Raw genomic sequence first — 13949 nt, 5'->3', positions numbered from 1 at the left:
TCTTCGACGATCAAACCCAAATCACTACAACTCCTTATCTGGGTATGAAGTTTTTTTTTTTTTTTTTAAATATTGTTCTTCTGTTTGCTTTAACTTTATCCATTCGCGAAGGAATGGAATGAACTGAATCGACTATGTTCAATTTTTCCAGTTTTGAGTTTAGATTTAGAGTCTTTTTAAGGAAACAAATTAAAGGGTAATCGCTGATTTGATCCACCAAAATCAGTTTTTCATACCCAACAATTTTCTTAAAAAATTTCAACAAAGTCATTTTTTTAATTCTATGTCAAATTTGTGTGGTGGGTTAGAACTTAGATCATAGGCAACGAATCGGGTTATTGATGAGGTTTGATGGGTGTGATCAGATTTGGCCAAGAAGAAAGTGTGACTGGTGATTATGAATTGAAATGTGGGAAGAAGACATGAACATGAGCCATACTTCGGTTCACCCAGTTAAAGAATACATGAACGTGAGGATGAAGGATGTTTAAGGCAAGTCAAACACTGTTGGTAGCCTAACTCATCTTTCTCAGTTTGCTTTCGTTATTGTTGCACTCTCTATCATGGCCTCCACTAATGATTTCCCTTTTGTCACTACTTTCTGGTAATCACTATAGCTGATTTAGCTTTTTCTTTTGTATTGTTTCTTTTAGTTTAATTTTTGTTTTGTTTCTTTTAGTTTAATTTTTGTTTTGTTTGTAATTGTGATTATGAGCAATAACATACTTGTGTCAAGTGTGAAAATGTGTATGGAAGAACATCTAATGGGAAGGGAGATGTTAGACCCCTAAATAGATCTTCGTACTAAAGGGATCATTCTTTAGTTATAGGCTAAGGATACCTTGACATTGAAAGGGAAAAAGGATTTTGCTCAATTATCAAGTTTTGGAACAAGGAGATTCCAAATTTGGAAATGTTTTTAAAAGAGCCATTGATATGTGAAGGCATGAGAAAAGGTCATTGTATACAATCTTATCCTGCTATATCCAGAGAGATTGTTTCCAAATTCAAACTCGTGAATAAATTATCACAAGAGTGAAACTTTACTATTGTGCCAAGGCTTGCCCACCTATTGGATACTTGAAAATTAATTCTCGTATTTTTTATTGGAACGTCTACTGCATGAGTATGGATTTACGTGACATGTGGATCTGATTAGTAATAGAGTGAATCCCTAAATTCTGCATGTGCTATTGATACATGGTTATGACTTTGAAGTTGTGCCAAGGCTTGCCCACCTATTGGATACTTGAAAATTAATACTCATAATTTTTTATTGGAGTGTCTACTACATGAGTATGGATTTACATGACATGTGGATCTGATTAGTTATAAAGTGAATACCTTAATTGAACATGTGTTGTTGATACGTGGTTATGAATTTAAAGTTGTAGTTTAAGGATCTGAGTATGTTGTTGTATGGAAGTTAATTGATTGGCAATTAATCCTTATGAGTGTAAGTCTGATATTCAGTGCCAAAATGGAGCTAGTGCAACACACAACAACTTTTAGATATGTTTAGTTTATTTGATACGTCGGATAGCATTCATTTTGCTCAACTCCTCTAAACTATTATGAGATTCTTGAATTCATCGAGAGTTTGAAAAAAAGTCTATATTTAATTGAGATGGTTTGGTTATCTGATTACATGAACCACTTTTGTTGTCAATCATTCTTTATACCTAAGTTGCCAAAAGGACACAAAAACTTTCATAGTTGGACATAAATCATTAGAGTGGATTTGTTTTTGTGAAAAATAAATGATTTCCATTAGAAACTCATAATTCGAAAGAAGGAAAGAACAATGTTACTAAGTAAAATTAGGAGATAATCTCTCCTCAAAATGGTTTTCCCTTTTACAAGAGTCACTCCTCTATTCTCACTAGGTATATGATTTGAATGACTCCTCTCTACCATAGGTCCCTCCTATTTATTAGATATGATTTATCAACCTCTAATAAAGAGAAACAATAAACAACGATAAAAGGATAACTACCTTATTCCTAATTTTCTAGTTAAAAGATAAATAGAAAGATGCTAACTTTATGTTTTTGTAGTTCAAGATAAATAAAAAAAGGTTAATTAACTTATTCTTTTTTTTTCTCCTAACCGTTTATTTTTCCTAATTCCCATATATCACATTAATATTTTTCAATGAAAAAAACATTAATTATTGGAAAGAGTATTTGTTGTACATAGTCATGGGATGTAATGAAAAAAGTTGGATAATGATTGAATTCCATGCCAATAGGCTTATGATGTTATTGTATGGATAAGATGTTACTTCATTTAATGCATATTTAGATAATGTTTGGCTTAGATTTTTTATTTTCCCTTAAATAAAATAAAAGGAGTTGAGTCAAACACATTTTTTTAAATGCTTATAAGAAAATTTAATTTTATTGTTAATGTAAAATATATTACACGGTCAACCAGAATGTAGCAATGACTTTTAAAGTAATTAATATAAAAATTAACAAATTACCATGCATGATAATCTTGGTTGAATCATAGTTTAGAAACACTTTACACCAAATATATTGTTTATTTTCCAAAAGCTAGATAGTTTGATTCTTATGGAAGAAAAAGGAAAAAAAAGGATTTTTTTTTATATAAAAATAGGGTGGAGGAGCTTTTAACGTTCTTCCCTTCTCTTTGATGTTAATGTTGTGTTTGTATTAAGTTATTTATTATTGTCGACCATGAATTTGCAGGATTCATCGTATATGTATCAAGATATTTATAGAGATTTGAAGACGAGAAAAAGCGTGGATGGCTTCAAAACTTCTCCTCGCATACATGCAGGAAAATAAAATGAAAACCATAATGAGATTTTCCAATTTTGTCCCAAGTTTTGATTAAACTATTCTTATATCTAAATGTATAAAATATACAAGATTTTAGGAAATTGAAAAGTTTATACCTTCGTCTTTAAATATTTTGCATCAATTACCCTATTTAATTACATGATTTTTCTCCTCCATTTGCATCTTATATACGCACTTGGAAGGGAATTTTAAATTTATTAATCTTCATAACCATCTCAAATTTGGAAAATGCAAAATAGTGAAAGAAAACTTGGAGTGAGATAAAATAATTTTTGTATGTTAAATGAATTTAAAAGATGCGATAAGATAATTTTTTAAGCAAATTTTAGCATACAAGATATGAAATTAGAGTTATTCACCTTTTAGGATAAATCATTTTTTTACATGAATGTTACTTAGTTTCTTCAAAAAATTTATTTCTTCAAAATTTATAAACAATTTATTTATTTATGTATATTATTTATATTTATGAATTGTTTATATTAATTTTAATATATTTAATATTTTTATTTATTTATTTATGTTTGATGTTTATTTTTTATATATTAATATTTGTTTTGTATTTATTTATTTATTTTCTTATTTATATTTACATTTATTTATTTATATATATACATTGAATTATATATAAATTATATTTTTACTTCTTTATAATTCTTATTATACATCATGTTAATTAAATTTACAAACATGTCCGTACTTACTGTTAATTAATTTAAGTATTTATGTTTCTTTATAAAAATTAATAATTAATACATAAGATATATCTGAAATTTGTTATTTTAAAATAAATAAGTAAAACTTAATAAATAAATAATCGTATAGAGTCAAATCTTCCGTGTATTGCACGGGTTATAAAAGTAATTTAAAGAAATTTGAAGGCGAGAAAAAGTGTAACTTCAAAAGTCCTTCTCGCATACATGCAGAGAAATGAAATGAAAAACATATAATTTATTAGATTTTCCAATTTTGTCCCATATTTTAATTAAACTATCTTTATATCTAATATGTATTAAATCAATTATACATATAAAATAATTAATTTTATTACAAAATAAAAATTTTAAGTATATTTAAAAAAATTAAAGTATTACATATTTTTATAATAAAATTAAAAAAATTATATTAATTAATAAAAATAAAATAAAAAGAATTAATTATATTATTAAATTTATATAAAAAATAGATTATGTATATAAATTTTATAAAATAATTAATTATAATAACATAATAATAAAATAAATAATAATATTATATATGTATTTATATATCTATAACAATAAAAAGAGTATAAATATTAATTATATAAATATTTAAATATTAAATAATAATATTATAGATGTATTTATATATCTATAACAATAAAAAAGTATAAATATTAATAATATAAATATTTAAATATTAAATAATAATAATATTTATAATTGATATATAAATTAATAATATTAATTAAAATAAATGTTTAAAATAATGATAATAAATATAAATTAAAATAATTAATAAATTAATTAAATAATTATAATATTATTAATTATTTTAATTTTATTTTATTTCTATCAAATATTTTATAATATTTTTAGTAAATAATAATAATAATAATAAAATTATAATATAATAAAATAAATTTAGTTATTTATAACAAAATTATATAATAATAATAATATTATTAATTATATAAATTTATTAATTAATTTTTATTATTTTTAAATATAAGGGTAAATTAATTAATTTTCTATGTTTCGAGAATAATAAGAAACTCGTATTTTTTCTAAAATAATTATTTAATAATACCAAAAAAAAATTGTAAATTTTTAATTAACTCAAATATACACAAAAATACATAATATATCATTATTCAAACCTTTTTAAAGATAAGGATAAATTTGTAAATTTACATTTTTCACATTTTAGAATAATTAAATAATCTCTCAACCCATCACACTACTCACAAATTCAATAAATTTTTCTTATAATTTCACTATAATATACCACAATCCAAATAATCTCACTTTTTTCCGTATTTTTTCTCTAATTCTCCCGTATTTACTTCACCAAATCCTCACAAATCTCCTCTTCAAGTGTGAAGATTTGAGAAGATATGTGAAATTGTTTGGATTGAGAGATGTTACTTTCCTCTCAAATCCTCACACATTCAGTCTTTCAAATCCTTACACTTCCACTCTCCAATCCAAAGTGAATTTGTGAGAAAAAGTTATTGAAAATTTGTAAGTGATGTAATGGTTGTAAGGAATTTTGAATTTTTTTGAAAGGTGTAAAATGCAAGTTTATAAATTTACCCTTGTGTTTTAAAATAGTTAAATAATGAAATATGAGGTGTTTTTGTAGATTTGAGTTAAATAAATTTTGTAAATTATTTTTAACAACGTTGAATAATTATTTTCAAAAATTATACAAGTTACTTAACACTATCGAAACATTGAAAGTTGTGATAAAAATAATATTATCTAAACATATACAAATTTACCGTTATATTTAAAAATAAATTAAAATATTTCATTTGTTTGTTAATTTAAGTTTTTTTAATTAAAAGATTAATTTCGTAATGTGTATTAACTGACTTTGGAAGAAATACAGGTTATGTATATTTTTTTATTATTATATAATATTATATTGTATAATGGAATATATTGTATATATATAATAATATTAATAATTATAATGATAATTATTATTAATTAAGAATTAATCTTGACTTTTACATAGAATGTATGAAAATCGATTCCCTCTTAAGTGGAGAATAGATTTTAGCTTCACAATCACTTGATTATAACAACTATGAAAATCAATTTTCCCACTTCAACAGTAATATAAATTGATTATTTCTTCACTACAAGTTCCATCAAGATCCACTTTCAACATTTCAATTACATTTTCATTCGTCCTTGCTCATCCTTTCAAAACCACTAATCCAAACAACACAAACTCACACCCTTCCTTCCACGGGCACAATACCTCTATGGATGCAAACACAACATAATTGTTCTCTTCTTGACATCTCCTTCAACGTTAAAAAGAAATTAAGAGCGTGTTTGGATTTGGCTACAGTCGAACCTCATTTTAAAAATATACAGACATTTGGCTATACACACGATTTTTTTTTTTTTTGAAGTTGATGAAAAGTAGTTTTCCACTGGGTTGAAAATTTACATTATGTTTTATAGTAAACTTTGGTTTTAAACCCTGGCGTTGTGTGATTCATGTAACCGACGTTATCTTGTGGGATAAAAGACTATGTTGTACTTGTTTTATAGCAATCTTGCTTTCAGGATAAAAACTTCCAAATGCTAAAATCAAGTTCATTCAAAATCAATTTTATAAATTCTCATCCAAACACTAAAATTGATGAATAACTTCTAATTTACTTTCGAAGCCCTCATTTGAACTTTAATTTAAAGAATTTTTCAAGTAAAAAAAAAAAGAACCTTGGCTAAACACTGTGGGACTTGCGTTGGGTAGATCTGTTATGATCTTATCATACCTGTTTTTGACAGTGGCACCCTGTTTCATATACTGTCTAGTTGAAACATGTCATTATTGCATTAACTTTTCCACAACATTACATAATTATTCGTCTCATCGTTTATCAATTACCTTGTTGCTACTGCCGGCTTGCAGACTTTGTGGAGCTTTTCATTGGCTATTACTGATGAGTATTGTTCCTTGCAGAACTATCGAATTGTCAGTTTGTTTACAATTGGTGATGGGGTAAGATTTACAGTAAGACTCCAGAATCTTTTTACTACTCTGCAATGTTAAAATACGTGTTGCTTTCAGGTTAGTTTTTAGGATTCCCTTCACTTTATTAACAGCTATGTGTAACACAATTTCCAAAAACTGATACAGACTCATCCCAAATACTTTTATTAATCTCAAACAATAACCTGATACGCACTATAAACACAGTTTCACAAAAGAATCACTTGGATACGTATTATGACACACCATAACTGCAGTGGAAAGCATACTCCGTTATTCTGCCTTCATCACCAACTTTTTTTTATAATGTAGACATGTGTAGCTTTAACCTGCTTTACTTTTTTCCCCTCTGAAAGGGCTGTTGTGTTAATTTCAGAAGACCTGTGTCTTCCATGTAGGTCAGATCTACGCTTACATTTGCAGCAGCCTGTGCATCAACAGGCATCACTGTGCTCATTGATAATGATCTTGGAAGTTGTTCAAAAGACCACTGTGTGTAGTTTGAAACGGCTACAGGCATGACCTTCGTTTGTTGGTTCACCACAGTTCCATCGTTTCTCCTGAACTTCTGGTCTTCAGCTTCACGGTAAATAAAAACAATAGCACGCAGAAATTGGGACAGCTTGTAAAGAAAATATTGGTGTCAGGGATTTGGTATTGTTTTGTCTTGCACTTATAAATTTTTTTAAAGTTTCATGGTGTTAGTACCGAATGGTTACATGCATGTACTATCCTCCATCAAACCAGACATCTAATTTAGGATTTTGCCATGTGGTGGTTATTGCTCAGTCATATTTGGCGGTGGAGTGAGTACACATGACTGTAGTCTATGATTAGTGCATACATACAATGTTTAGTAGTATGCTTGCTGTAAAGAAACATATTCGACACGAATTTGGTGTTTTTGCATGTGGAAATGTGTTTAGTTATTAACACAGTTTTGTTCTGTTAACTATGCATTTTTAGTTATCAGTCAACTTTGGCTATGTTTTTTTTCCATGACTGACTATGACTTGTTTTTCTAGACAGTGCACGCTATTATTGTTGACCTTGTTTTGGCTCAATATCGATAACAACACTATCAGTCTAATAATAATAAATATAGTGTAAGAGAAAAATAAGTTTTATTTTAGCTTTTTAATGTAGTATTATATAAGGTTACGACAGAGCAATACTGATAAAGGTTAAAGGAGGGGAGGAGGGGTATGCTTCGACAAGAAGGATTGCAAGTCCAAATTCCATGAACATACTAACTGCAATCTTCAATGGGTGACGAAACAACAATTTATTTCTTCCTTTGATCATATATGGTGAAAAGCATATATGGAATGGAACTGTGAACGTCAAACATCCACAAGTGAAGCAGAAATTGAAGAAAAGGTTGATGTCCCCTATATATATATGCAAATAAAATGGTCGAGCATTTTGATTTCCGAGTTAATAAAAAGAGCACTATTTTAATGTTGGACATCAACATGATATCTAAATAAACCAGTTAAAGGTTTTACAAAATTTTACAGTCTACAATCAAAGAACAGGGCGAAACATGACAACATAACAACACCAAGGCAAAAAGCAATGGCTAACCGAATAATACAGCTGATAGGCAAAGCTGCTCTCTCAGTAGTCTGCGCCCCCGTACTATGTACAGTCCCCAGTAATATCTTCTTCTAGTAAAATTACATTTCAAGTAACTGTGGATATATCTGCAAACAAACTTCAAGAACATTGCTGCAATCATTTACTTTGACAGCCACGTGGAAAATATCAACAAAGGAAGCATTAAAATCAATCCATAGCACACAAAAGTATCGATGCTTTCAAAAGTACTTCCGAGAATAGCACTCCATATTTGTCCAACACTATCTCGGAGATATTTCTGCACACAAATCCAGTGAACATGACTTAAAGATCATGAAACAATGTAGATTGTAAAACTAATATTGATGAGGCATATATTAGATTCACCTCTGCAGTTAAATTATTATATTGATCCTCCGCATCCGAGTTTCTCAAAATTATTGTGTCACTGTCAGAGATTGATTGTTCCAAAGAGATTCTCGTTTTAGCTGTCCCAATTTTTTTATTTGACAGGGATCTGTAGGCTGAATCTGTATGTATAGTTTTCATTACAGAACCAAAGAAGTTTGTCACAGGTACCTGGAAAGAAGTGACAAAAACGAACTCAAGACTTCAATCAAACAAAGCATAAAAGAAGTGGCAGATATTGTCAATCAAAATATTAAATCATTAAACTTTTCCAATTAAACTAAAAATTGATAACCTTGCAAAACTTGATTTCTCACCACAGAAACAATAAATTTACGAAAAAGATAGAAGAGCAAACGATTAAAGATATGTACAAAATTCCATTACCTCCTCTAAATGGCGTTGGTATAGATCCATTCTATAATATGCAGTTGACATCAACAAATTTGGATTATATGACTTGAAAAGGCTGCAAAACAAACACAAAAAACAGAGTAAACAATTGAGCCTTCATTGCCAAGATTTAAACATAATTTTAATGTTATGTATTCCAGCTACTCTGAAGTCTGGACTTGCTTAACAAATAAGACAGAAGATGATTTTCCATTTTCAAATGATAGAAAACATGAAAGTTATTTTACCAAAAAGGGGTCAATTACGCTTTAATTCCTTTTAAAGATAATAGTTTCAAACAAAGACTAAAAAACAAAAATGCAACAAAATGTTTGGAAAGTAAAATTCAGATAAAAGAACATGAAATAAAAAACATACATCCTCTCTGGAGTAAAGACAGTTGATAGCAAGGATAAAATACTTAAGATGAGAAAGGCATGTAAAAAGATTAAATGTACCTGCTTAATGAAGCATTGTCATACATATTCAGCCTCTCAAAGAAAGCAAGGGTATAAAATGTAAAACGATCAACGACTGAAACACCAACCTGCATATTTTCACAAACAAAAAACTTAAGAGATAAACTGTAGCAAATTACATCAAATCCTTGAAAGAAGGACCAATAGATTTTTATACATACATCTGAGTCCAAATGATGTGAATATGAATTTTCTCCTTTCATACTACTTCCAATTGCCAAAACACCTGGCGAATGAAGCTGCCAGGCCCAGGAAAACAACAGTCAGCAACAAAACTTTGGGAAGAATAATCAGCTAGACTGAAAAAAGAATCTCTTATTATCACATAATAACCAACTATAAATTTGAGGGGGGAAATTTTAATAATGAATAGATACTGAGCACTAAAAGTATTGATTTAATCCTGGAAGATAAAACCTAGAGAAGGAGAAGTAAAAAAAACCAAAAAGGGTTAAATTCGTATTCTGTGTGGTTCATGATATGATGTTGAAGAGGAGGGGGGGAATTTAACGGTTAAAACCCAAATCCTTCAGTATAGGAAAGTTGCTAATCTCCTTTCATTAAATTATGCAATTTCCACAGATATGCTCAAGACTAAAAGCAAAGTAACCATAATTTATAAAGAAGGGAAATCATTTAGAATATAATCTCTTTACATGTACTTGTATATTGTTAATAATCGACATATAGGTTCTTTGAACAGCAGCTAAACAGCAAAGAAATATGAGCAACTGAATTTCAGACTTCTTTATACCCCAACCCATGCACTAATGGCAAGAACACTATTCAACAAAATACATCTAATGATGAACACACGGCATGCATTAGACTTGGACAGGTATAAACTCTAAAGCTAACATTTTGCACTTAAATGATAAGTGGTGATTAATTATGGACAATGAATACTCAAGACCACATACTGTTATTTCATAAGAATTGGCTCAAGAATGATGGAAATAAAAAAAATCAATGAGACCTGGGAGAACAGAGTAGAGGCTTGGCAGGTGTCCACCATTATAAGAAGCTCCTTAAACCTAACAAATCCCGTTATGAATGAGTAAACAAATGAGATTATAGTCCAATAGTGATAAGCATACAAAATTGGAGTCCTAATTAACATAAGTAGCTCTGTTTCAATGATTATTCATCTTTATTGTTTTCTGTTTTGTACTTTGTTAAGGAGAATCCACTATCCTCTCCTCTATTTTTAAGCAAAAGTCATTGCCCCCAATAAATTATTCTTCATTAATAAAAATCTATTTCATTTCATGTAATCAAATTACAATTCATATATCACAAATAAACAGTTGAATACGAAACAATACCGCCGTTTCTCTTTCATTTGCTTCACAGCATCAGCTAAATCATGACTTTGAAGCTCTTCTGAGTCCTGAAACTTCAAAAACTCATCACCTCCATGCCCTGTCATATAAAGAAGAATATGACTTCCTTCATCACTAAGAAGTCGCTTAGACCTTGGAACAGCAGTCTCATGACGTCCTGTAAGTACTCGTAAGAAGTTTTCCACTGTCACTTCATAGCCACGATAGTCTACCTGAGAGATTGCAGGAAAATGATTATCCTCTAAATTATACTACATATCAAGAAGAGCCCTAGAGAAGTAGAAAGAGATAAATATTCTAGCTTCTAAATACTAGACAAGATTTATACAATCAAACAAAAGAAGAAAATAAACACGGGGCTTTATCAAGTTATAGCCATTGAACATTACAGCACTAGTAACTCCTCCACGGGAGAGCATAACACTTAGAATAAAGATGAAAATAAAAGCATTACATGAAAGTAAACAATATTTTCAGGATGTAAGCCAACTTTTCACAAGAGACTAACTTGGTTCACTCTCAGAGAAGTTGTGGGCCTATAGTGTTTTTTTTTCTTTTCTTTTTGCAACACATCAAATTAAAATATAAAGGAGAAAAAGGATACAAACTTCATGACGGGTCTAGGCCAAAACTCATGCTGAGAAATTAAGCAAGCCTAAAATTAGGTAATCCAGTTTGATCTCTAAAAAAATGTACCTAATAAATAATCTATTAATGTGCAACTGCCCAATAGATGAACTAAACTACTTTAAGGTAGATTCAAACCTTACTCAAAACGTTCTCTACCAGACGCAGCTTAAGCTCAGTTAGGGTCATTATGATGCCAAGTCTTGATATCAACACTTGCATTCCATAACAATTTTATTAATAACATGATAGTACCACATGTGCCTCCATAGCAAATGTAGGAATAATTAAATATTATAAGGATATCAAACCAATATTTAAATTGTGAATCACTGAGCTAATTTTTGAATTGTGAAACATATCTTGCATTGAATTGAAAGATTCATATACAATGAAAAAAATACTTCAAATAAATAATGTAAATGATGGATGGTGTTAGATGTTAAATTTTTTAAACAATAAATAGATAAAAACATAGCCTGAAGTCTTATAAAACTAAATTTAAGTTTGTGAATGTTTTAATTTAGAAGTATGGACACAAAGCAATTAAATAGGTAAATGGGGTACATGCATTGAATGAGTAAGTAGTGAAATAAAGTAGTGAAATAATCAAATAGATAAGTTCAGAATTTTTTCTTCAATTCCTTTTCATTTAATTTAACAATTTGAACTTACACGACTTTTCAATTTTTACACGAGAACTAGTGAAAATAGAAAAAGTAACAAAATGGTTTAATCGAGTAAGTCGTACCAATGATACGAAACTGCACAAATTCACTCATGCATCAAAAGATACAATCAACAAGTGGCTAAATAGTATCGACTCATAAGGTTTGAATAGTAAATTGAAAGATTCTGATAACTATTATTAGTGTATGTTTCAATCTATCCCAATGTTTAAATCTATCCCAAAATTAATTTAAAGGAATCTCAAAGCTCATTTAGATAATTTTATATCGTAAGCATACAGATACTGTCAATGAAGCAAAACCTTGACAAGCCCAGAAGTAATGTTCTATATGACACAGATTAGCCAATAGCCAAGATGGTTTAGATAATAAATCTAGTTGAAGGTAAAGCTATTAATAAGCAGCTTACAAACACTGAAATTATCTAATACGCACAAAAAAAACCTTAAAAAGGAGGAAGTCTGCACCTCATAAATACACTTCCTTACAATCACTAGGATGCATTACATTTCCAAAGGAGTTTCAGTTCTAATAGAAAACCATAAACAAAAGTAAACAACACATGCAAGATATTACTTCAGGATAATTTAGCTTTCGAGATTAGTGAATCAAAATATGCTAGGTTTGCAGTACAAAATAAAGGTAACAAGAAAGATCTTCTCTATACTATACAAAAGATTCAGACAGAAATATGCACCCCTAAAAAAGTAAAAACTCACCTCCACATTATCCCCATACAGATTAAGTCTATGGTTTTCATTATTAAAAACCTGGGCAGGGTACTTGTTTCTTGCATTACATGCCATGTCATCTGCTAGCATGAGTATAATCCTCTCATCGGGTATCCCTAGCCGTTTAACTGTCCTGATTGAGAAAGAATTTAAAGACCTTTAGATCATTGTGAAGCATAGCTGAAACAAAACATTAAAAATAAGGCTAAATTGTTATGCTCACCTATACAAGGACAGAGTATTGGCCATATGCCGATAGTTAAACCTGAACAACGAAAGCAGCACATTTAGAATATTAACCACAAGAAAACCATGGACACTCAACAAAACAAAGTAAAGCTAAAAACAAAATCTAGATGTACCAAAAGCGAGAGGTGCAGACCAAAACAGCCCAGTTATTAGTGTGCATTGTAGTAGATGAGTATGCTACAGAGAAGCTGAGAAATATTAGCAATATAATCATCACGAGCTTTGAAAGGCGTACTTCCATTTTTTCTTTTCTCCAGGTATAATAAAGTGTTCCACACTGCAAAATAATCCCGCAAACTTAAAATTGCAAAACTAATAATGCACATTACCCAATCAAATTTGAATCGCATCATAAAATACTTCAAATTACAAGCAATAGATTCAGTCGGATCAAAGCGTCTATGACGTTTGTTCAGCTGAACGGCGAACTGCGTCGTTACGTCGGTGGAGGATGCGGGATCGCGTGGACGAGATTACGTGGGTGTAAGCAAACATTGACCTAGACGGTTGTTCAGGTGAACAGGTGAACAGAGAACTACGTCGTTTTGCTGGTGGAGAAAGCGCAGCAGTTTTCTTTTCTGGACGAGAGATAGTTATAGAAATAAAAAATATTAAAAATATTCAACAAACACGTATTTTAATTTTGTAATAATAGAGAACAGTGTAAATTAGACAAATTGAGTTTTCGCTGTTTCAAGTAAAATTAAATGTTTTAATAAAATCATGCGACATAAATAAATATTATAATCACTATTGAACTTGAATATAACACACATACATCTATATTTTTTAATTATTTAAAGGGTCATAAATTTAAAATTTAAATTAAGAAATTTAATTAAAAGTTAATGTGAGGGTAAATAAATAAAAATAAGTGTTTAATTACGTAGATTAGGACAGGACA

The 13949-nt window shown here is 29.3% G+C and overlaps 1 protein-coding gene and 1 pseudogene across 2 annotated transcripts; one reads left to right on the top strand and one right to left on the bottom strand.

Annotated features, from left to right (window-relative positions):
- The first annotated feature begins 407 nt into the window (after window positions 1-407).
- On the top strand, window positions 408-7212 carry LOC137823225 (CASP-like protein 5A2 pseudogene; annotated as a pseudogene).
- A 770-nt stretch (window positions 7213-7982) lies between these two features.
- LOC137822924 (Peptidase C13 family) lies at window positions 7983-13668 on the bottom strand. 2 transcript variants are annotated; one of them, XM_068627951.2, is made up of 11 exons: window positions 13416-13668; window positions 13159-13322; window positions 13020-13061; window positions 12785-12929; window positions 10732-10961; window positions 10383-10440; window positions 9568-9645; window positions 9386-9474; window positions 8922-9003; window positions 8514-8705; window positions 7983-8424 (listed from the first exon to the last, which is right to left on the bottom strand). In XM_068627951.2, exons 2-11 carry the CDS (start codon window positions 13284-13286, stop codon window positions 8287-8289), a joined length of 1182 nt encoding a protein of 393 aa, XP_068484052.1. In that variant the 5' UTR covers window positions 13287-13322; window positions 13416-13668; the 3' UTR covers window positions 7983-8286. The 2 variants fall into 2 exon arrangements, with proteins under 2 accessions (XP_068484052.1, XP_068484059.1); XM_068627958.2 differs by having other exon boundaries at window positions 13406-13612.
- Between the last annotated feature and the right edge of the window lie 281 nt (window positions 13669-13949).

The sequence above is a fragment of the Phaseolus vulgaris genome, chromosome 11 (assembly GCF_051622355.1).
Source record: "Phaseolus vulgaris cultivar YP4 chromosome 11, ASM5162235v1, whole genome shotgun sequence".
Classification (NCBI taxonomy): domain Eukaryota; kingdom Viridiplantae; phylum Streptophyta; class Magnoliopsida; order Fabales; family Fabaceae; genus Phaseolus; species Phaseolus vulgaris.
Note: the sequence above shows the minus strand (reverse complement) of the source record. Positions and strands in the feature narration are given on the sequence as shown.